The sequence below is a fragment of the Fistularia commersonii genome, chromosome 8, assembly GCF_037954325.1.
Source record: "Fistularia commersonii isolate RoL2024-O1a breed Wild chromosome 8, RoL_Fcom_v1.0, whole genome shotgun sequence".
Taxonomy (NCBI): domain Eukaryota; kingdom Metazoa; phylum Chordata; class Actinopteri; order Syngnathiformes; family Fistulariidae; genus Fistularia; species Fistularia commersonii.
The window spans coordinates 6,485,359-6,511,053 of NC_141291.1; the positions used below are offsets into that span (position 1 = coordinate 6,485,359).

General features: G+C 40.6%; 1 protein-coding gene across 7 annotated transcripts in view; it reads right to left on the bottom strand.

Annotated features, from left to right (window-relative positions):
• Positions 1–25,639, bottom strand: part of rps6ka3b (ribosomal protein S6 kinase A3b) — a 55,127-nt gene extending 29,488 nt beyond the window's left edge. For 2 of the 7 annotated variants that reach the window (XM_086150781.1, XM_086150778.1), the window contains exons 1-3: positions 25,122–25,579; positions 21,092–21,152; positions 18,099–18,158 (exon numbers count right to left, since the gene is read on the bottom strand). In XM_086150781.1, coding sequence (XP_086006907.1) covers positions 18,099–18,131 — 33 coding nt within the window. In that variant the 5' untranslated portion in view covers positions 18,132–18,158; positions 21,092–21,152; positions 25,122–25,579. Of the gene's footprint in view, positions 1–18,098; positions 18,159–21,091; positions 21,153–25,121 lie in introns of all 7 variants that reach the window. The other 5 variants (XM_086150775.1, XM_086150774.1, XM_086150780.1 and 2 more) reach the window with 4 other exon arrangements.
• Positions 25,640–25,695: the final 56 nt, after the last annotated feature.

Genomic DNA, 25,695 nt, shown 5'->3' on the forward strand with positions numbered 1-25,695 from the left:
CAGGGAAAATTAATAAAACATCCGTCATGCTCTTCCCCACATTTCTAACCGCCGTGGGACATGATCGCCACAGTCAGCGCCACACTAAACTAAACACTGACACACAAAAATCCTCTTTGGATGATGAGCCAGTTAAAATAAAAAAAATAATAAAAAAGAACACTACATGACTCTGCTTCAGTGTCATAACAGTTTAATGTGCTCTTGATAACTTGGGCTTTGAAACAAGTCACAATATTACGGTAAAGGTTTCTTCACTTTTATTTCCAGTTGGAAGGTTGTTTTGAAACAAAGATCCAGGCTCAGGTGGGAGGACAAGATTCACTAAAGGCGTTTGCTGAGATTTTTACATCTTTTTTTCTTCATAGTAAGTAGGTAAGGCATAAGTAATTACCCTGAAAACAACAATATCCTGCCATTTAAATCTAATAAAGGGTGGGGAATATGAAGATTTTAATAGTCTATGCCAGGCGTCAGCAACCTTTAACACCCAAAGAGCCATTTGGACCCGGTTTCACAGAAAAGGAAACTCTGGGAGCCACAGTTAGTTTTTGGCATCTAAAATACATTGCTTTTTCTTTTTTTGCCTACCTGTGGCTGAAAGTCTCAACAAATTGATGGCGTCTTGGCAGGTATACCGGCTTCCGCAAGTGTGACATATATTTTGAGCGTCAAAAATAATAACTATAATTTTATTTTCATATTTCAAGATCACAACAAGGAACTATGAGAATTAAAGTGCACTTCAATTAAAATCAAATTTATTTTCCCAAGCCGCTTGGAGCCGCAGTGTAAGGACGAAAGAGCCGCATATGGCCGGCAGGCTGCCGACTCCTGGTCTTTGCTGTTATCTCTTTTGTCTGAGCTAGATTCTATATTTTTCCATTTCATTTTTTGAATTGGAAAAAGGAAACCCAACATTTTCAATGCCAAGAGATTAGTGACTCAGGGTTCTAAAACTTCAATCATCTTTAAGGTTTCAAAGGTTATTGTTGAAGTTATTGTTTAATTATTTTGCTGTTCATGGTTAAATTAAATCCCAGTAGAAAAGGATACATTTTTCAATTCTTACCAAGTTGGGGGTTATTTATGGTTCATTGTTAGGGGCTCACAGTTTGGTCACTTAGAAAGAACTGCTCAGTAATGTATTGCTAACTTGTGGTTCTTTTATTCACAACCTCAACACGATTGAGTTGAGATAACCTGAGAAATTATAACGCAACCCTTTTTCATTTTAAAAAGCCTATAAATTTATAAAGTCAGCTGTGTCTCCCACGAAGAGGAACAAAAAACAAAAAAAAGGACATTCAGTTCTTTGATCCATAAAAATTCAGGGATGATATTTTCCAAACCCTGGGCTTTCCCCCCCCTCCTTCTGCATGATCTACAAGGGCTTCAAACACCAGCAATCAGCTGCTGGGGAGTTTTCCAAGGTAGATTTTGTCGGGTAGACTGAGCCCTCTCCTGCTGTTTCCAGGAACATTATTTTTCCACAGCACTGCACACATACCAAGCGATTTACCAACATGATCTTGTCACACTGAGAGCTGACTGATCCATAGAAACATCCACTGCCACTCATTTTAACCTCATAATTCTCTCTGTATTTATGTAGCTCCGTCTGCCGTCTTGTCATATTGCCTGTTACTGTAAGCAGCGTGTCACAAGACAACGAGAAAATGTCCGGAATCAGGAAATCCTGGCGTAGTATTGAAATGGATAACCAGACATAATGACAATTGGGAATATTAGATGTGACGCAGGAGCCTGGTAGATAAACTCCGCCTCAGGTATTAAATCTTAGCACAGTTGGACTAAACCGTTCATATTGAGAAGCTATTCTGTTTAGTCATTAGACAGACCAAAAGGAAAAAACGAGTTGACCGTTTCTACTTAGCTCGAATGAACCAGTTCACCATACCAAAATATGTAGCCCCTGTGTGCTTTAGCCTATTGAAACAGGAAACAAAAAGATAGCTGCAACCTGTGAGACCTGAGGCAAACACGCGCACATGACAACAAGGAGGCCAACGGGTAGCCTATACTGCTCGACTCACAACCAGATCCTGCCGGAAAGCGAAGGGCGATCGGTAAAACGGCCTACGTTCCTGCGTGTTCCGAAGAAGTCCGTACCTGAGGCCGCCTGCTCCTGGTGTGGAGCAACAGCGTCTTCATGGCTCCTTAACCGATCAACTGACTGGGCTGCGGGAGAAAACTTGGCCGAGGGAAAAAATACCCGCTCACAGGAAGGCCCGCCAGCTGTTCACGGTGGCGATTAAAGCATGTCCTGTCATTGTTTCCCTGGCAACAACATCTGCACAGGAAGAAGCACATCTGTCCTCAGAGGCAGACGGACAGCCTCACTGTACACAGCCTGTGTCTGTGCAGGCACGAGCAGGAAGCCGCCGCATTCTTACAGTGTCAGTGAATGCCCTGTCACTGAAAGAAAAAGTTCTTTTAAAAAGCCATGGGAGAGTTAAAGGGTTACATGTAGAACAAAAGTACCAGGAAGCTTTAGTTCTTTTGTTATTTTTCAACCCGGATCAAAGTTCACCAAAAATCAAGTGCATTAATCTTATAAGTCAGTGTGCTGTCTGGCCTGCTTTATTGCATTTATAATTTTATTTTTCTCTTTTGCAGTTAAATTGAGTGAGTTACGGAAACTTAATATAATGAGCACAACTGTTTAAAAATCAAAATAAATATTTCAGTTATTCATAAGGTAAGATATTTAAGAGATATATGACTAAGGTTAGATACTTGTAAATCTAGATGACTGACAAAAAAAAGTGACGTTTTGACACCGGTGCACAGACATGATTTATCTACGAGGGCAAATCCTGACCAAGAACACTGACTGAGTTCAAAACAGCAGGAAACAAAACTTTGGGAAGGGATGTGAAAGGATCACAAAAGGAAAGGAAAACGTAACGAAAGCTGCAAGTCATTGATAAACAGGAGAAAAGGAAAATTAAAAAAAAAGGATAAAGAAATGAAAGAAATAAAATGAAGCATGACTTTTTTTTTTTAATAAAAAGAGTGTGAGATGATCCTGGGGGGGGGGGGCGGGGGGGCGATTCCAGTGGAGACAAACATGGATGAGGATGAAATGAAACAAGACATGGGTTTTTGAGCCTCTCTGTAAAATTCCAGCCCAGGGTCAGTCCGGTTTGACGGGGGAAGTGGGGGATGGTCTTCAGCTCACTGTCCCTCGGCAATGCCGGGCGGAAACTTCTGTCGTCGCTCCTCGTTCCTGGAGCTTACTCTTCCTACCAAGTTTGGCTCGGCCACAGCTAAATGTTATGACACCGTTCTAAAGGCTCACTGCTCATTGTTTGGTACATCATTCCTAAAACAAGTCCTGTCGGGCTGTTCTCTCACTGCAGCCCCTTCAGTGGATTTAACCAGCTCAAAAACATAGGGCAGCACAATGATAAGCACAATTTGAACTGTTTACATTTTAATAAAACACACACACAGACACACACACACAAGATGCAGTGCTATTAGCATGTGTCCTTAAATACCTGAGGCTCAACAAACTCAAATAGTCTTGCATGATCAAGAAGCACTTTGGGTACAAACAAACCTGGGGGCTGACTGTTGTGGTCGGCCTTCTGCACCTATGAACTTTGCGGTTGCACCAAACAAACTAAATGTTTCAAAGCTGAGAGGAAGCAAAAAAAAAAAACAGCCAGAGCTACACATTTCTCATAAACATGACCAGTTGAAATTTAGGTTTTGTGGTTTCGAAGGGTGTTAATATGGTTGCTTTTATTGGTTACTCTTTTCTTTTACGCTTGACGCTCTGTAATGGCTCAAAATGAGTTAAGTAAATGTCAAAGATATGTATAAGTAGGGCCTGACAGGATGATTGGGGTAAATCTCTGGCTGCTGCTCAAGTGGAGACGCCCCCCTGTGACAGGGTGGGCCAGTCAGGCCCTGAATTGGCCCTCTTATCCTTCAGCCGTCTCAAATTCTCAGACACTGCTGACCCCACATTTTCTGCTGATGCTCTGTGTTAAGATGTTTTTTTCAGCCTTTTTTTTTTTTTTTTTTTTTTTACGATGGTTCTGTAGGTATTTCAGAATTTCAAACCGGTTCTTCCTCTTTTCCACCAAGGACGTTATAGTTTGCTGGTGTTTCTTTGCTTGTCTTTGGTGAATTTGTTCAGTGGAGCAGAGTGTTATGAGCCGAGGGAAAACTTGAGTTAACACCCTTTTCATTTATTCATGCACTTATTTCCTCAAATACTTCAACTAGCTATTTTTAAAGTTTTATCTCATACAAAACTGAATAGAACTAACAGAAACGTCATTAAATTGATGACTCATAAAGACTGGGCGTAGAGAAGTTTTCAGTGAGTGATGCAAAAGGTGTCAAGTTACACATTGACATGAGTTTGGATTGATTAGTAACTTGAGTGTGACAGCGGATGTTAGTTCATTCCACTTTTGAGTTACAAAGTCTTTGCACATTGGTGCAAATTTGAGTTAGAATTAATTTCAAGATTCACTCTTTTCTCCTGCAGGTACTTTTTAATAGGGGTTTTAAAATACCAGGAATTTTGAACCTGGGGTAAAAAAAAAACCTCCCTCAAACCCAAACTTTCCCTGCAAAAAGTACCTGGTAAGACATTACTGATTATTCAGAATTCGTTGTGGGCGGGGAAACATTGCAGGTGTGTTCCATAAGTTCTTTGCTGCATTTGAGCATATAAAAGCTAAAATGCGGCTGCAGACTCAGTTTATGGCCACACGCTTTTGTGTTTATCAGCGAAAAAAAAAATTGAGCAGAAGAAGAGAACACACGAGAAGCGGACGAACAACAAGATTAAAGCTCTTTTGAGTGTGTTTGCAGAGAAAGATATTCAGTGGGACTTTAAGTCCGCGACAAGAAACGTATATGGTTGAGGTGTAGAACGGTTACTTTTACCACCTCCCCATACATAATCAGCCTGATCTGAATAAATCCCCCTGAACTTTGAGGTGCGATGGAAAAGCAGACCATGGAGATTAACAGGAATTCTTTTCCCAGGATTAATAAGTCCCCAGTAATAGAAGTGTCTGGGATTTCAGTGGAAAATGGGCTATTGTTACCATAAAATCACAGTCACAATAAGAGCAAACAGGCACTTTCCTTGAGAGACCGTGCCCCCACCATCCAATCACTGCAGAAACCAGAAGTCAGTTCCTTATTTTAAAAGCTCTTGTATCTTTGATATGTGATTATTCCATTAAGCTTGTGGAGTTGAACGTTATAAAAATTGTGTTTAAACTGAGTGCAATTTCATTGAGTGCCAGTTCATAGACCACAGGCAGGACCTCAGCCGCTACGTTCTGATTAAAAGCGGTACTCTGTACACATGCTATCGCTGCTTCTATAATCTCACGGCTAATTAGCAAAGCGAAAACAACTACCTCCGGGGTTTCTTCGGTAGAGACTTTTTTTGAAAGAGAAATGTTTCTCGCTACTATCTCCAAACATTTGATCTCCGGTTTGGTCATGGGTGCACAACTGAGAGCCACTAGTCCGGGGCAACAATGTCAACATGAAAAACAGTTCCTGTCTGGTACACAAACAACTGGGAACTTCCGCTGCTAAAAAAAAAGTCCTAGATATATCTACAGTCGAAAGAAAAACTGTTTGTGTTGAGGGCTGTGACAAACAATGACATCTACTTTGGATTAGTTTGTTGATTTTTTTTTTTTTTTTGATGAGCTGTTGATTGTTTGGTCAGTGATAAGACAACATCCTCCAGGGTCATATTGGATAAACCAATTGCCTAAAAAAGAAATAGCAGGTTTCAAAGCTACAAAAACAAAGACAACAATAATTTGCAACATTGCAGATGCTACAACAAGGGTTTTTTTTCAATTTATTGAACATGTGCAATGAAATAATTCCCCTCAGAGATTCAGCTCTATTTCTTTTAACACAAACAATAAATATATTTGAATGTTCCAAAATTTCAGTAATGAGTAGCTATGTTCTGAAAGTTGAGAGATTAATAGTAAAATCTTATGGCGAGGAAATTGGCAAAAAAAAAAACAGCTGACTAACACAGAAGAAAAAAAGGGGGTTGTATAAATTAAGAAAAAAGAAAGAATATTTGAAATTAAAAATGGCTATACACTAAGTTACCTTAAATTTCAGAAACAGGGAGGAATGAGTAATTCAACGATTCAGTAGCCACTCCTTTCGAAAGTTTTGACATTTGAGAATGGACTTTATGGCGCAGTTTTATATAGTAAAATAGGAAAATCATCAGATTCATGGATCAATTGCTGAAACTCTCCTTCAAAGGTTATTTAGGGGTCATCTCAAAGGTTATTTTAAAGGTCACACCTCACGTTTGAAGTTGAATTCAGACTTTGGCCCTTCTCAACTTGAGTTTTGATGTTGGGTGAGGGGCCAAGACATGCATTAGGTCAACAAAATGTCCTCACAAAGATAGCTGTGGAAACACGTGTATTGAGCGCTGTGATTGGTCCGTTCCTGGAGAGAGCACGGCATTCAGGAAAACCGGCGCCGAGTTAGACAGATTATATCATCACCCTGTGACCTCACAATGGCAATATCCACAATGGCTCTCACAGCCTAGCTCAGCCAGCACCGCAGAGGGAAGACCGTAAACTGTGAGGAGGTTAAGAATATTTCTTCCTTTCTGTTTATGTGGCTCTACTCTCCAACGCTGACAAAGCTGCCTTGCTCCATGACGTTCCCTATCAATACACTCCCTCTGTATCCATCAATATCCACTAACCAGTGTGGGTGGGCCGGAGATTTCCATTTTAGCTGTTAAGGTCTGAAAGCATGCACCATGCACACACACACAGGCACGCAAGCACAACCATAGATGGAGCCAAATAAGTGTTCGGTGTTGAACCATAAACACTAAAATAGGAATCTTTAGCAAACCAAAGGGAAGGAAAAACTGAGGATGGCATTAACCTGCATTTCAGTCCTTGTGTAAATACAAAACAAATGAAAAGTGCAGTCACAAAAAAACAAAATACAGGTATCTTGCTGGGTTCAGGCTGACCACACACACATGCATCCTCCCACCCACCCAGCAACCCACCCATCCACGTCATCAGGCTGATTTAATACAGTGGATGAACCGTGTAATCAAAACAATTCACAGTTATAATCTGATCTATTTGGTCCAATGAAACACTTTTTTCTCCACAGACGCTACGTCAAAGGTATTTCATTCAAAATGCGAATCAACTTAAAATATCTACATTTTAATATGCTGCAAGATAGCGACAAGTGAAAACCACAGGTTTGACCATGTCACAGCAATGTACAGATTATTTTTGCTTGATTATTTAAAATGATCCAGTGTAATAACCGATAACACGTCTTAGCCCGCTGATTCTTCTCTTTCCCCGTTACCATTTCTAAACCAGTTAGTTCCTTGGTTTAAAATGATGACTTGGCCATTTTTTGAAGTAATCAAAGGGGATCAGATTACCTCTACATATTTTCAATGGAAATGAGATGAAACACATGGAGATCCAATGGTACAGTGCAGGGGTTGGCAACGCGCGGCTCTTTGATCCCTCTGATGCCGCTCCTGAAAATAATTAATGAATACTTAATTCAAATGTATAATGTAATAAAACGTGTTAAAATATTTTTGTCGCTCTTAATAAGTGACTGCACGCAACAGTAAAAGGATGACAACAGAGAGTGGATGGCATTTTTTGGTTTGTCGCCGGTGGAAAATTTAAGCTCTGCTTTTTTTTTTTTTTTCTTACAAGAAGGACTCAAATAGACATTGAGTATTTTGCTTAAAAGTAACCTTCAACCTAACATCTTTTTTTCAGAGTTCAAAATATTTTGTTGCATGCAGAAATGTAATTTCATTTTCACAGCATTTCGTTTCACACATTTTGTTTATACATAGCATGAAGGCAAAACAAAATAACGTCATATGCCGTGTTAATTCATTTCCAATTTCAAAAAGGTTGTTTGGCTCCTGGTGTTTACTTTACTGTAGGGAAACGAGTCCAAATGGCTCTTTGAGTAGTAAAGGTTGCCAACCCATTGTATAGTGGCAGCAGCATGTCACATGATTATTTGTATTTACCGTCTTGGTATCATATCACACATCCTGTTAGTCAGGTTGTTCCGTTTTGCATTTTATACGAGTTTGGTTGTGACCCAACACTTCCTGTTACTCAGCTTGGCTGGAGGTCGAACCACTTGTGTGCAAAGCAGTGTTCTGTCTGTGATCTGTGAATCAGACCAAGTCGTCTCAGTGATTTGGTTTGGCAACGGAGGGATAACACAGACAGCGATTATACGCCTCCAACTGGATTTAATTCAAGAGTCTGCGACTGACGAGATAATGAATATTCAACATACATTTTTATGTACATGTTTCAATTTACTTTTTATGTTTTTTTATGATCTCTTTATGACCAAATATTTAATTAAAAACAAAAAAACAATTTAAATACTTCAGCTATTTTGCTAAACAACTACATTGAAATTTCAAAATAAAAGCAGATATGACAATACATTGGTATTTCTTCTGTTGGAGTTGATTATTGATCACATAAGTGATCCACAGATAAATTAAATTTAAGACCTGTAACAACAACCATGCATCCCAGGTATTTTAGAGAGTTGCTGGCTGGTGTTAGAATTTACTGACAATCTTAACCTAACATTCAAACACAACAAAATAGTTTAAGAACTGGATTATAAAAAAGAAAGTACAGAGTTTCATGTTTTCCTTTCACTAAACAGTTCTTTCTATTGCTGCATGCACATTGATTCCTTTCATCCACAAAGGCAACCCTCAGACAAAGAGCTGCAAAGACACTTTTGTTCAACTACAACATTTCACAGTTCAAAGCAGATCATCAACTTCTTCTTCATTCATTCATTCAAAGTCTTATAAGAATGTAAAACCAGTGCAGCTAACTTTCTGAATGTGATCTGGTTCTAGGCTACATATCTGTTATGCACCTCACCCAAGACAAGCTTCTGTACCTGCTGCAGCCATCTGAGCACCGAGTGACGGACTTCTGCAAGCTTCTTCCGGTGCATGTTTGTGGTGACAAACATGCATCTTCATGTTAAAGCGACCAATTTTGTCAGGTAATCACTTGAAACCCCCATGGTGTAACAGCAGATGTCTTCACTGGTGGTGAAGGGCTGTCATAAATGAGGCAAACTCTCATGGACAGCGGGATAACATTTAAAGGTCGACCTGCACCAGCAAGCTGCAGGGCAGTAAAGCCATGGAGTGGATTACGTCCCGAGAGCAATACCCCCTTCTCAGCTCGGAAAGTGCGAATCACATTGCGATCTGAAACCCATGCCGTCTCTTACACAGACCTGGGCATGTTAAATAAGAGTAGCGTGCCATGTGTTTGTGTGTGGGCGTTTAAAAGACGCCAGAGAAAGTCTGTCCAGATGGCCGGAGAAGATTAAACGCCATCTGCCAGCGAGCACTACGTCCACAGCCTCATGCACGCAGGCACGTTTTACTGCACACACACACACACACACACACACACACACACACACACACACACACACACACACACACACACACACACACACACACACACACACACACACACACACACACACACACACACACACACACACACACACACACACACACACACACAAAGTTCCAAAATGACTTATGGAATCTGAAAAATGACCTCTCTAATAAAGAAATGTATAAAATTTTTAGCACTTTTGATAAAAGGCCTTTCTCTTGGGAAATCATCAATAATTGAGCATTCAATTATAAATCAGTCAGAGAGAAAAGCATGAAAAGGGGGAAAGAGGGACCACGTGCATGGTCGGACTTGATTACTTCATGTATTTGCAACTCCAGGGTCTGGTGTGTTTTTGTGTTTGTGTATGTGTGTGTGTGTGTGTTCCCCCGCGCAATAGGGACTATATTGTATTATTCTATCGTGGCAGTGGCAGGACATCTAGACTAGTTTCAGCAGAGTTGCTGGTTTACAGTGTCCAATGGTCCATGGGAAAGGGAACCTGTGGTTTTAGGGATTTTAAGTTCATCCATGACTCAGATGACCTTTGAATCAGTTTTCCACTCTATATTCATACTTCTTTTGTGACAAATAAAGGCAAATGCTGAAAGAGTAAGCTGCGACTGAAGACAAATGGTTGCTAAAGACCTTGACCAAGGCTAAAGCTATTACTAAGCCTAATTAGTTATTTTAGTTAACAACACTTTGACAAATAAATTGTCAGAAATGTTCAAAGTTTTCTATACTGAATGAAACGATGAATAAATAGTTGGCAACTTTGAAATAGAGTTTGATACGTTTGATAATGGATTATCTGAGTTGTGTTTTGAGAAACAAAAATTTAAGTGCTCCAATCATAGCTCATCAAAGGGAAATATTTTCTGAAAATGTCTACATTAAAAAAAAAAAACACCTGGTCATGTGCATATGTGAGAACCAAGAAGTGAGAGGATTTGGGTTTGGAAAACCGGCATGTTCACCTTTAACTACATCTGTTTACACGATGCAGTATTAGTGCAAAGGCAGACATTGCTAAAACCCCAACTGAATGTAACCTTGCTGATGGGACTAATACATGTTTACACATAAATGCTCCATTACTCTTTCACCCTATTGAGCAACTGAGGCATCAGAATGCACTACGGACCTCACTGCGCCATAATTCAGTACATCCATGACACAGGTCTGCTACCAGCACCTCAGGTTTTCGACGTGACCTGGGCTCCAATATATGAATGTTCTGCAGCCTCAGCAGATACAGAAACAACTAAAACAACATGTGTGGACACAGATAGTGATGGAAGTGATCAGTTCGGCCGGTTCCAGGCACCAGAGTGGGACTTAAGTGAAAATTCTGCATCGGTGCACGCAATTATTGAAAGTGTTAAAAGGGGTCAGAGATGGTCAGAGGGGTACGTTGTCTGTCCAAAGTGAGCACTTCAATTTTTTTTAAATGTTCCAGCAGTGCTTAAGTCTCCCACAGCACCACCATGGACAGCTATTATAATCGATACTGACTAATCATGATGCCCCCAGCAACTACAAATTAATCAGACTTCGATCACATCCAGTGTGACACAACACTGTATTATACACACGCATCACTCGCCGTGATGGAATAACTAGGCTTTTCTAAAATCTCACACTTCTGTGTCATCTAATGCCATGTCTCCATTAGCCTTTAGCCATAGATTCCATCTAGACTGGGATAAAATGAGTGGAGTTAAGCAGGCTCACTGCCTTTTGGGTTTTTTTAACTGGAAAATTTGTATGTTGTAGGGCTGTCATGGATTTATATGTCAAGTGTTCCTACAGTATATCTGTATACCCCACGTCAGACCTCTAGTTAGTTGAGTTAGTGTCGGATCATAGATGGAAATAGTCCCACCAAAACAAAGTCTTTGACCACATTTGTTGCTGCAGTAAGTCAGAACTAGAAAATCAACATTGTTCCCATTTATTAATGTTTCAATGTTAATGTTGCAAACCCCTGCACCAAAAAATTTACATCTTTGATTTTTTTTATCTAAACCCCTGACCAAGTATTCTGACTACACGCTGTATAAAACAATGCACGTCATATTTAACAGGTCTTTGATTGAAGATATAATAATATCAGACACTTTACCACTACAAAGTTCTGCCAGGACTTGAATGGTACCTCCTCAATGTGGGCTGGGTCAAAATAGCATGGTGGTGCAAAACAGCCGGGATGATGATTTTATACACAACATGACCTACAAACATCTGAAGATATTGAGTAGATAGTTTATTTGCTGATTGTCACACAAAGCAAGAGAGGCGAACCAGGGAAATCTGACGGTGAGATATGAAAACAGCCATGCAAACATATAAGTTTGTTTTTTTATATGGTGGGTTTGATCCTTGCGTCAAGTGCTGCGCTTGGTGACAAAGTTCTCAGCGGGCTGTTGACAGCATGTCACATTGGCTCGGCTCGCTTAAAACCTCACCAGTGCAAGTACTAAAAACATGCGGAGAAAACAGGTGCTATCCCTAATGGAAACACAAAAGAATCGGTTCAAGAGTTGCTGGAACTAGAAAAAAGCACTAATAGACTATATTTAAGTCAATTCTGGATGAAAAAGCTGATGTCGACCAAGAGCCCATGACAAGTAATCCAATGTTTTCTTCCTGAGCAGCAGCAAGAACATGAATAGAATATTAAATCTGTTATTTTGACTCATTGATATTTCCTGCGCTGTCATCTCAGTGACTAATAAAAACATTGCCCACCATAAGCGTGGATGCTTGAGATAATTTCACTAAAATACACAGTGAGTCTTTCCAATATTTCCCTTCTTCTTTATATGGACTTCCTGCAGAGCCTTTTATGTCAGACAGAGAACTCATCTAGAACTTCCTCCAGCTGTTCAGCTTCTCCCCACTGAGCTGAAGTTCAAGAGACAACTCAATGGGGCTCACACTCTCCTGTTAAATCACCCAGTCCAGCAGAGAGCAAGAGACAAGATATAAAATTTATGAGTTCAAACAACCGGAAAAGGGTCTCTGGTAGGTCCAGCTGATGCGTGCTTTTGGTCTGAAAAGGTTCTTTACCACTTGCCTGATAGGAATGTTGCTCATAGCACTGATCAGTGGATTTTTAAACATTTTATTAGATGTTTAAAGTTTATGCAAGCAAGCCAACTATTCGCAAATTTTCCATTCATGAGGCTCATGAATAGATCTCTCCCTTTCCTTCTCTGAGGGTGTGAGGGTGGCTGATCGTGGTGTCAGATTCAAATCAAGACAACAGAAGAGTTTTTTTCTATTCAAGCAGAAACCTATTTCCTGGATGGCAGCTGATAAATAAATACACAAAGCATTACCTACTAATTCATGCAAATGTGAAAAATGAATGTCAATGCTGCCTTCACTTTGAAATACAAACTGCAATTCTATTTTACTTACTAAAGTAAAAGGATTTAAAAGGTCATCTGACTATAGCACCTCTACTGAATCAAATTAAAAAACTCAATATGGCACAAGATTGTCTTTGCGTTTTTGTCTATGCAAATGTTATAATATCTTATCTAGACAGAACCAGTGATTCCCATCCAGGATGAGGGGGTACCTTAGTCTTTTGGTGAAAGCACCACTATCAGTTAGCCATATGTGATATGGTGACAAAGACTGACTGATACTTTACAGAGACATTGCAAACTGAAAACAACAATTACTTTTCATACAAATAAATAAGTCATCATAAATCCATTAACCTGAGGCCTGAGGACAACGAGGCTGTGAGTCCATGACCCTTCCACCTCCGGAAAACAAGTGACCTCATCCAGGACTGGAACATGATACTGCCACTACCCAACTGACAGACAAGATGACATTGACACACACACACACACACACACACACACACACACACACACACACACACACACACACACACACACACACACACACACACACACACACACACACACACACACACACACACACACACACACAAAACAGCAGCAGATGGCAGCAGATGTTAGTTGGTCCCTCAGAAAGCAGAAATGTTCCTAATTTTATCTGGAAAGCATTTTCTGCCTCACTAAGGGCAGAAGTGTGTGAGTGTGTGTGTGTGCGCGCGCGTACGCGCACCGCCTTATTAGAGTCACATCCGAATGCATTTGTTGACTCAGTGAGCTGCAAGCAGAAGTGATTTATTTGAGAGCTGCTACCTGTGTATAATTCCTTTTATGTATTTCTACATTTCTCAGGACCATTTAACATTTCACAACATCAGCAGCGGTCTCTGCTCTTTCAAATTCATTAAGAGGAAAAAAATGTTTTCACTTCAGTTGCTGTCCAAAATGAAGACCCTGTTTATTACAAGACAAGAGCAGACCATCCAACAGTCAGCTGACTTCAGGTAACACATTTACTGAAACCCAATACCTTCCAAAAGAACAGGTTTTGATAAATACAACTGTTGTATTTTGAGACGAAAATGATTTCATTTTGTAAGTTTGACGTTAGACCCACTTTTGACTTTTCATCTTCCTGCACTCGGGCATTAAAACGGCTACCAGTGTTGAGGGTGTCGATATTCTTGTCTCAAGTGTATAAATCAAATTAACTCTACAACTTGGTTTCCTTATTTATTTATTTTTGCAGACAGTATATTTTTCTGTTCCATCTTGATATTAGATAAAAAAGAACTATCTATTTATAATGATCTTTCAAATCCAACTTTTTCCCACCTAAGGACTTTGTCAAGTTGTCCCAACATTTCACGTTTTTTCCTATTTTAGGTCTCATAAAATGCCAGTGACGGTTAAGGTCCCGGGTTTCGACAGCGTTTCGAACACAAGACTCTCAATAGCATGACACACAGACAGCACTGCCTCATTATGCATGTTTTAACCATAGAATGCATGTGTGTATGTGCACATGCACACACGCAAACACACACACATGTATGCGTGCAAACTTGGTAGTTTCACACTCAGTTGAGCTGGTGGAAGAATCTACCTCACTCATTAACAAGTTTGTAATATATTCATCCTCACATCCATGTATTGTGACGTTAAACTCAGTATCACAGTTTGCACATATCTTATCTTGCTGCCTCTGGGAGTCTGCGTGTGTGTGTCTGAGTGTGTAGACTCTGGAGGGTGAGGTAATAAGTGCTCAGCTCTTCTCAGACAGCCAATCCATAAGCCATCTCCTCTGCATTTAAAAAAATCAATACATGCAGCTGCCCTGCCTGCTGCTGAACCACACATGCACGCACACACGCGCACACACACACACACACACACACACACACACACACACACACACACACACACACACACACACAAATAAATAAACTCCTATTAGACCTAGTAGACCCATTTTCCTAAGATCAAAGTCAGATTCAAGTGGAGACCTCCGGCTCTTGTCAGGTACTGGAGGTTCTAGATCTACTCTTAACAGCATCTAACCCTTCTAAGTGCTAACAGCATCTCACCCTTCTAACCTTGTCAATCTGAGGATGAACGACAGTTTCACACACTAAAGACACTTATCTAATGGTTTAAACTGTAGAACCAGGTAAAATGATCAGTCATACATCACTTTATATTTGGCAGCTGCAAAGGTACATTCTAGGAGCCGATCAGTACGGCAACATTTTAGCTGGCCAGAGGCCTTCAACTGAGTTTGTCTGATGGACAAAGCAACACTGTGACAGTGTTGAGGCTGTATGCGTGATAGTATCTTGCAGGAAAAGGGAGAAAACAAAACAAAACTGAGCCACACCTTAAGCTGTGTGGCCGATCTGAATCAGCCTGGTACTTTTCACTACAAAAAAAAATATATTACTTTTAGTATTTCTGTGACTTGTTCTCATGTCCGAGAGGCTGCGACTCAATGGAAACTATGTGGATGTTGACCCTCATTTATATACCAAGTTTTTTTTCTCCAGTCAAGAAAACAGTAGAGGGTATAGTTTATAGAGCATACTGAATGTAGGGGATTATGAACTTTATCTCCTTGGGGGGTTTGACTTCATGGGACTTTCACAATGGCCTGGGAAGACAACGGACGAGACTATGGCTTCTGTGGCGGGGACTGTGTAACCTATTGTCTACCTGTGGACACTTTATAAGCATGCAGGGTATAAACCATCACATTTCACAGGGATAAGGATTGAAAATAGTTCATTAGGAACAAAGAAGTTATGGATTAATAGTCACTAATAATTTATTATCCTATATTAATCCCCTGGGGAAATTCGTTCTCTGCAATTAACCCATCATGGATGAACCATGAGCAGTAGGCATGCTGTCCACTAGCACCAGGGGAGCAATTAAGGGTTCATTGTCTTGCTCAACAACACTACAACACACTAGGAGGAGCCGGGAATCGAACAAGGAATGTTCGGTTCCAAAGATGATTGCTCTACCTCTTGTGCCACCCCCAATTTCTTTTTTTTTTTTTTAATAATGGATTCCACTAATTGGTCAGAATTGTTATTGATACTTGATCAGTTATCCCTGTGGCTAAGTAGAACTATCACAGAGGGCATTCATTCAGCATCAAGGCAACTGAGTTATGGTTGAGCCATTAATCGTATCGCAATTACTGTGATTAGACTTTGAGCAATCAAGAAGCCATGGTGAAATTACTATGAAATTTGATATGTCGCTCTCATTTACTGTCTTGTAATCTTAAAGAACATGTTCCCTTTTGTCATTGCAACACATTGACACAGTTTGAGATCAGGGACGATTAAAGCTCAGTTAATCTAATATGTTCAACTAGCAAGGCTAGGAGAGACTATGCTGCAATGCTGCTAGCAAGGCGTCCCCTTTTAACTCTGGAGCTTACAGGTGTCTGTGATTTGTTCATGCACACATCAACTTCTTGCATTGTGCAGACAAGCTCTTATAACATTTAAGAGTCAATTACCTTAACTGACAGAAGACAACTGAAGTTTTGTTATTTTTAGTGGTTAGCAATAAGCCATGCTTGCTTGTGTTATAAGGCGGTGGCTGATCTCTCGCTCCGCCTAGTTTTGTGGTGGCAATATTCTAACTCTTCAGTTAGCATGTAGAGCAAGACGTAGGTGTAAAATGTAACATGTATATATAACTAAGTCAAACATGGCCAGTACTGTTGGATTAATTACAAAAAGTGCAAGATTAGAAAAAAAAAATTCAGGATAGTCACTAACTATCATTGAATTTTATATTCTAATGACAAATCCTACATTCTAAAATTATGACCAACCCTACTGAAAAATGTTTTTATGAAGAAAATAACTCAGAACAGGTCATAAAAAGAGGCAGCGATAATGGCGCTAATAAATCCCTGTTAATTTTCAAATCAATGAGTAATTGTGTTTTACAGATGGGACCCCAGCATAATAAAAACAATTCTGGTTGGAAAATTGTACCATACTTGAGCACCCCACAACTGACTTCTTATGCATGTTTGAAAATGGTGTAGAAATGGTTAAAACTGAAGCTGCATGTGTTTCAGTTCAGAATGGAAATCCCACCATTATGGGATGTTGAATGACAAAAAGGTGTTGTAAGTGATACCGGAGATCTATCCTGCCTGGTCCCATCAAGACTCTTTAATGCATCTGCATCTTCCAGACCTGATCAGGTCACTGATCTGGAGCACCTTAATTAACACACCTCCTACAATCAGGTCCACTGCACTGTCTTTCTACCAGTCTTTCTTATTGTAGTCTTTTTTTGCAGCTATTTTTTTCTAATTGCATTTAAAAAAAAAAAAAAAAAACCTTTATTGTCTGTTGTTTATACATTGTACAGTGTTTATGTAACTGGCTGCTATGATAATTTAATTCCTCCCTGGGAACAAACTAATCTGTCTATCTATTCTTCCGACAACAGCTGACCACATTTAAATACTTCTTTTCTCATAGACAAACCCCAGCCACTGTTTATTGGTTGTGGTTCTCAAAAAAGGAAAATCCACTTGCAATCATTGTGCACCATTTATTGCACTTGTAAAGTACGGAAGTCAAAACCAATTGGAAATGTAAAACAGGGTGAACCAAAAAGCTGCAAACAGAGAGAAAGATGGTTCATATAAAAATAAAAATAAAAAAAATTAAAAAAAAATCAGAGAATGTGATTGAGACGACAAATAATAGCTGCTATTAGGCAGTGCAGAGCATTTCAGGGAGGACTGTTTTTGTTTTGGGATGACTCATGACTTTAATAGCTGGCTAGAGCGCGCTCCACTTTCATACCCGCAATTATCCTGCCAGAGTAGGCGTTCGTTTTTGTCTTCTTTTTTATCCCCATCAAACAGTACAACTGTTGTAAACGCAGCAGGAGCTTTGGAGGCAGACATCCATACACCGTGTCCAACATGTGTCCGCATCCAAAGGTATGTTTAGCGGTCAATAACACTGTGTCAAACACACGCCATGAGCTGCCAGGGTGAGATCTGAAGGACGGGCTGTTGTCAACACAAACTGAGAGCTGGCTGTGTTTACACCTGAGACTCGCTAAATATCACACTTGCACAATCTGGTAGCTCCTCTCTGTTTGGCGTCAACATAGAACCCAGAATGGGAAGTGGACTCACTGTGCAGGCTGGCAGTGAGTCGTCGTCGGCCATCGAGTCTTCGGGATCGTGGTGTGCATCCTGAAATCACACACACAAACATTAGCACACTAGCCATCACACAGCTTTGAAACCAATCACACTGCTGAAGCATTGAGGCTTAAGATCAATCTTCACACTGTGAACAGTGCAAAATTGTTTCAGACACACCATCCATCACTGAAGTATGAACTCCCAGGGCTGCCTCTGCTGAGACTCGTTGGAAATACCAGGCCAAGAGGGGTAATTGCTGGCCTTTCAAACAACAGAAAATGACAATATATATAGGAACGTTTTCAAATTGAATTTATTTTAATAAAAATATTCTTCATTCATGAACATTTTTAGATTTCATGTTTAAATGCTTGGAAATGGCTTGGAAATTCTGCTGAGAGCTTTCTCCTACACACCAAATATCTCTAAGAAACTCTCCAGATTCCAGCAGAAATCCACCTGAAAGTCAACATCAGTATGTCATCAGAAGCCGCCTAATAAATATGTGTGTTGGTCAACGCCCCTGCTCTCTCAGCAGCTTTTCAGCTGACTGATGGCAGTGTTGTTTAAAGGCTTGTTTTTCTTTGGTTAACACACAAATTACTCTTTGTCAACAGATACAATCTACAGAAAATGTGTTATATTTTACGTGTACACAAGATAGTGGAAGTTCTTTTTGGGCGCATAGAGCATGTACATATAGAACTGTGTTTTATTGCTGCATCTGTGGGTGGACGTCATAATGGGAGTCACATTTTTATATGCTGAGTCACCACAGGAGAGACCCTGTCCTCTGCCATTTAATAGACAAAATGAAGTGATGAATGACTGTTGGTTGCAATTTCCAGCCAACCGAGTTGAAATATATTGGCATTTCAGAGATTGGGAATAACTCCAGTACGGTGCATCCCTAGTCATACTGCTTACAACAGAAAGGTAATAAAAGGTTTCATAGCTAAATTTACTTTGTTCAAAAAAGGGGGAACATTTCCAGAATTAGAAAGTTTTTTAAAAAAACTTTAACTTTTGTCATTTGTGCATGAATTGTAGCACAGGTTCCTTCGTTTGCTGCCTCTGGTTCTCATTCATCACCAGGCCTTATCCACACTGCAAGGAACTAGGAGAGTAGCTGTCTTTTATTTTGAGAAAGACATCTCATCGTTCGCATCTTACTCCAGCCAACACTGGGGGGGGAAGTCGGATCTCGGAAAGAATAACTCCCCCAGACGGCTGCAGCTTGAGCTTTAGCAGCAGGACCAATGACCTCCTGCCACTTCCACCTTGTCTGCTCTGAGACAAATCTGAGAGGAATTAGCCTTACGTAAGGTAGACGGTCAGCCTGTCTGCTTTCCTGCTGGAACAACAGCTGGGAGTCAGACACTGATAGCCCTGACGGGTCCGAGGAAAACAATCATCACAATAAAGGCGATTATGGTGATTATTTACTTGGCCAGAAAGTGCAGCACCAGGCAGTAGGTTAAGCCTGAAATCTGCACAGCAGGAAGAAAGAGTTCATAGTCGGAGAGAGGAATAAATATTGAAGGTGACATTAGAGCTGGGAGTAATTGAAAAATATGATGACAACCATCAATGAGAGCAACACCCCCAACGGTTTGTTGTTCCAATATTGTGTGGTATGAAACTAAACTCCCATCTATTAATGGATGGGGATTAGCTGAGTATCTGCAGAAGCAGGGAGGTGCCGACAGGAGTCGGCCCGCGTGACAGGGTGATTTCACTTGCAAACACTTTTTGATATTTTTCGTAATTTTAAGATTATCTCTGATCATTTAGTGCATTGCAGATTATAGGACGACCTAAGCTTTTCTGGCCATTTCTCATATTTTTTAAGGTGACTGCTCATGGCATTTTCAGGTCTATTTGTTTGTTTGAAAACAGGAAAGGTGAATTTGCAGGGAAATTAGTAAAAAAAATAAATACATCAATTTAACAAAAAGAACTACCACAAATAAATTCTGTGTCTGGATGAGATTATATAATTGTTAAATTAACAACACAATTCTGGTTGACATTTTTGATTATTTTGTTTTGTGCATATTTTTAGATAATTGTCAGTTATTTACATCCGTATTGTGAATAAATCAATAATCAGCAACAGATTACCACTAATTCAGACAGTGATTATAAATTAAAAAAAAGGAAAAACAAGCAAGAAATAATTGGATTGATAAACAGTAAATACCTATATATTGAAGGAAAAATGGGCAACACTTTAGCAAGAGCTTGAGCTTCTGCTGACCCCCGAATTTGCTGGAAAATTTGCTGGAAAATTGGAAATCTATGCGACAGAACTTCTTATTTGCACTAGAATTTAGATTTAGGCAGACTGAACAAAGAAATCAAAAATACTTTTTTCCACAACGAGACAACTTAAGTCCTGACAGGGTTTAAATCAATCTTCATTTTCAAGCTGACCTTCACTTAATGCTTGTCTTTGTTTTGCATCGTGGCAGAATTGCCGAACCACTGTGCCCTTTGAGTGCAGTTATAAAGGCCTGTCTTCAGGGCAAGATCCTCCATAAGCATCAGTTCAATCACCGGCTCCCCTCACTCCTTTGTGTATGTGTGTGTGGGAGTGAGTGCATGTTTTGTCCTGTGGCGGCAGAGGAGGCTAATGTGACAGCTTACACTCCACTATCAAACGCATCACTTCATGCAGAAAAGACATGGGGTAGCGGGTGGGGACAAGCCGGGGTCAGAGGCGGGTTCCTCTGTGGAGCACAGCAGTAGTGAGTGGGTGTGGGAAAGCTGCGGCAGGTAGGAGCTTGTCAGGAACCGAGAGAGGAAAAGACGCTGGCGGTGACTCAGTGCATTTTTTTTGTCCCGGAACGTGCGGTGAATCAGGTTTGATTTTTCATGATCTGCCTACTAAGCAACAAACATGCGAGTGCAGTCCCTCCGCACAGCTCTTGTGACACCTCGTGCAAGAAGTAAAAATACACATGCGCACAGATACACACTAGCGCTTCCTCATTGATAGAGCTGCAGTCTGCCTCCTGCTCTTGATCAAGATTCTGAAACCTGATAGAAAGACCAGACAAAAATGATTATGTTCATTACTGAATGATAAAAAAATGTGCTTTTTCTTTTTGACAACGCTCTTTGAATTCTGTACACTTTTTACCAATTCAGTCAACTAGCTCTTAGCCAGAACGTAGAATAATATTAATTGGGAGAAAAAGACTGAGAAGTTAAAATATCGCAAAAAATGACAGAAAAACAGCAAGTAATCATCTTACATTCAACAGGAAATTACTTAAAAGTCTGGCAATAAACTACCTGGCAATCAGTGTAAAATATTATAATCTAGAAAATGACAAACCTCAAAAGGGAATTGGTTGGGTAGAATACAGTAAAGTACGAGAAAAACCTTGAACAAATTAATTTTTTTCCAACAAGCAATAAACTGTAACATTTGAAAGTTCTTCTGAACACAACGTTTGCAGTGGAGGTGAGGTCTTCCATGCAGCACCTCAGAAATGCGAGTCAGGTTCGATAATTTGAATCTCACAGGACTGGATGAAAAAGGGGTGTCTGAACATTGTAGAATGGGTTGTATTTCATGTATCCCGGTTCGAAGAGCTTTTCATTTACAACCGAGACATCAAAATCTCATTACTTTAAAGTGACAGACACAAAGATATTGCTTAATCTTTTTGTACAGTTAAGTTTTTGCAGGGGTAAAATATGACAATGACTTGATAATGTAATTGGGACCAAGTATCAAATCAAATATCAACTATCCCCATACACCAAGGGGTTTCTCAAATTTCTCTTAATGTCTCAATCAACATGAAAAAGCAATTAGTCAGTTATTATCCTAAAATTATATCTGACATGTATGAAATTAAAATATAATTTCATTGATTCTTTCATGCCCTCTGGCCATGGCAATCGATTAATTGTCTGTTACTTGATTTATCATGTCTAAGTAGATATCAGAATAAATGCATGTCTTTCGGGGAGGGGGGTGAGTCGCCATAAAGGTTTCTGTGCCTTCAACGGGACGATTTTAATACAATTACCAGAAAGCCCTAAGATAGAGGTCAAAATGCAAGAGTGGTAAGTGCACAAGTTTGTGTACTGATCCAATATAATCAGTACTGCGTTGATAAATATAAATACTGTGCTGTGACCCTGTTTATTCCTACAATACCATGGCACTACAGGAACCATTTTCCATCAAATCGCGGGGTATCCATAGAGAGACCATAGGTCTGTAGATGACACAATAAACCTATGGTAGGGTCTCGTTTGTTGATTTCAGCTCCACATTTAACACAATTATCCCAGCTCTCTTACAGGACAAGCTCTCCCAGCTGAACATGCCAGCCTCCACCTGCAGGTGGATATGGGACTTCCTGTCTCTATGTAGGAAAACACATCTCTAACTCCAGGACCATCAGCGCTGGATCCCGCCGATGCTGTGTTCTTTCCCCTCTGCTCTTCTCCCTCTACAACAACAGCCGCACCTCCAGTCACCAGTCTTGAGTGTGAAGCTCCTGAAGTTCAAGGACGACACCACTGTCATCGGACTCATCTCTGGTGGGGATGAGTCTGCCTACAGATTGGAGACTGGCCACCAAGTGACCTGTGCAGTCAGAACAACTTGGAGCTAAATGCTCTGAAGACTGTGGAGATGGTGGTGGACTTCAGGAGGAACCCAGCCCCACCCTCCCCCATCATCCTAAGAGACTCCCCAGCTGGCGCTGTGCTTCCCAGGAAGCACTGTTCCCTAGTACTTCCTGGGAACAATCATCTCCCAGGACCTCCCTCACAAGTAAAGCGCAGCAGAGGATGTTCTTCCTGAGGCAGTTAAAGACATTTAACCTGCAAGGGACGATGATGAAGTAATTCTACACTTCCGTGATCGAGTCCATCCTTACCTCCTCCACCACCATCTGGTATGCCCCCGGCATCGCCAGAGTCAAGGGCAGACTACATCATATCATCCGCCCTGCAGAGAGGGTGGTTGGCTGCAATTTACCTTCTCTACAGGACCTTTACAACTCCAGGACTCGCAGGCAAGATCTGTGGAGACCCCTCTCACCCAGGATGTAGACATTTCGAACAACCCCCCTCTGGCAGGAGGCTGTGGTCCATCAGGACTAAATTTATATGCCACAAAAACAGTTTCTTCCCACCTGCAGCCTGCCTCATCAATGAGGCCCCATTGACACTGTCCAAATCTATATTCCACAACTTGCCACTGTGCACCACCAACCACAATAGCGCTGATTCCACTCTTAATTTAATGCCAATTACATGCTGTCTTTGCAACACCGTTGACTGAAGCAAATTCCTTGGAGTTGAAAAATGACTTGGTGATTATACTGCTTCTGATTCTAATTTGTTCTTTTCAAGCCATCTATGCTGTTTGAACAACTAAAATGAATGTATATATTACAAAGTGCAACTGCAACTTAAACATATTAAACATTATCTATTCCAAGATTCACTGGTCGCTACTGGTTGCATTTATGATTTTATGTAGGAGCTTCTAAGTAGCTGCAACTATGATGACTAACAAAAAAAAGTTGATGGCAGTTAAAACGCCCAAGAAAACAAGGAGAGTGAGTTGCTAGAGACGCTACAGCAGCCCAGTGGAGTAAGTTACTGCAAGACGAAACTGACAAATATGACCTTGTCTGACTCCTCAGATCTGATTTGGCTTTTCTTTGTCATCCCTGTAATTCCAGACTATGGACAGTCTGACAAAACAGAAGCAACAGGAAGGATCACCCAAGTTTTGAGTATAGCCAGATTCAAGGTGCACCAAGTAACAATCCTGCAGATGTGATTAACAGCACATATTTGATTGAATGATGCTTAGAAATCAATATGAAATACCCTGATAAGGCTTTTCGTATTTGTGATATTTGAATCTGGTTTAGTTTCACTCAGCTGTGGCGGTCATGCTATTCTAATAGTAGCCTGAAGGTGAAGGTTTGAGATCTTGTGTTATTAAAAACAGCTAATTTTACTTAGTAATGAGCTCTGGGTAACATTTTTTCACATAATGATCCCTTATTTTACTAATCAATAATTTCTCTTGCTCTCTTGTGATACTTAATGGCATGTGAGTTTTACTGGTACATAACTTTTACACAGCCGCTTCTACATCTACCCACTAATGGGTTTATGATTATATTATTGGTAATTGAAAACATTTTAACCTCAAAGTGGCAGACCTAGGTAATCGGTTGCACTTGCGAAGAGTATCCTGTCAGGTGTTTGACGTCCTTTTCCACACCAATTCATGCACAACCACCTCAACACTTAACATAGCTCCTTTTCACATAAGATTGAGGTAAGAAGCCAAACTTTCCTCACACAGAAATGTGTCGATTACAGTTTCCCTCCTATTTTATTGTAATAGCTTGGTCATTTTCATGCAATTGCTGATTCATTTTCAACTTTAGTCTTGCAGATTTTACACCACACCTATGCAATAATATGTGAAATGAATTTACTTATTTGAGTCAATTTCCCCTCAGACTTCATCTGAGTTCTTGCTCATTAACTGATTTGATACAAGATGGTCATTTTTATGGCAGTTCTATTGTCTTTATGTCGATATTTTGAAACCTTTTCCCCCAAATCTTTTAGCCATTTCTGATTTACTTAAAGGGGATGTTATAAGCCGTATTTCGAACAATAATTCCTTTATGTATTACTATGGCACAAAGTGATGTTTCTAAGGGAAAACCGATCGGTAACCTAAACACAAATCAAATAAGTGCGCAAATGTCAATGGAAAAGCTCTTCAAAATAAAGTAAGAGAGCATCTCGATTTCACGCGTAGTAGTTGTAACGACCAGGAGAGTTCAACGTGTTTTTTTCCGCGGGTGTCAAGAGCTTTCCAGGGTGATCCACGGCCACGCGTGGACACACACACACACACACACACACACACACACACACACACACACACACACACACACACACACACACACACACACACACACAGAGAGCGACGAGTGGGCGAACCTTTGCGCGTCTCACCTCTCCGGCCGTCCCCCCCACCGGCATCTTCTGCCAGGGGTCCGCCAACTGAGCCAGAGGCATGCTTCTCTTCTTCCGCCGCGACTTTCCCCTTATCTCTTCTTCCGTTGCTTCGTCTTCTTTCCCCCGGTCTGTCGTCGCTAGTCTCGGTTCCCCTCTCTTTCTCCCTTCTTTTGTAAAGTGTCGCGCTAGTTCCGTGTTTCTTGTCTCTCCCGCGCGTCGGGTGGACGAGCCAAACCGCCGCGAAGCTCAACGACCGATTCGAGCCGAACGAGGGCGGTTGAACTCCGGGTGTGTGCTGGCGCCGATACCGCCTCTTCCTCTGGAGAGACAAACATGAGAAAAAGAAAAAAAAAAAGGCAGTGAAGAGGACGCCCTTTTTCGGAAAGCGCTTGACTAAACACACACGCAATTATCTCCCCATCTCTCTCTCTCTCTCTCTCTCTCTCTCTCTCTCTCTCTCTCTCTCTCTCTCTCTCTCTCTCTCTCTCTCTCTCTCTCTCTCTCTCTCTCTCTCTCTCTCTCTCTCTCCACTTCCGTTATTTCCCAATATGGCGGC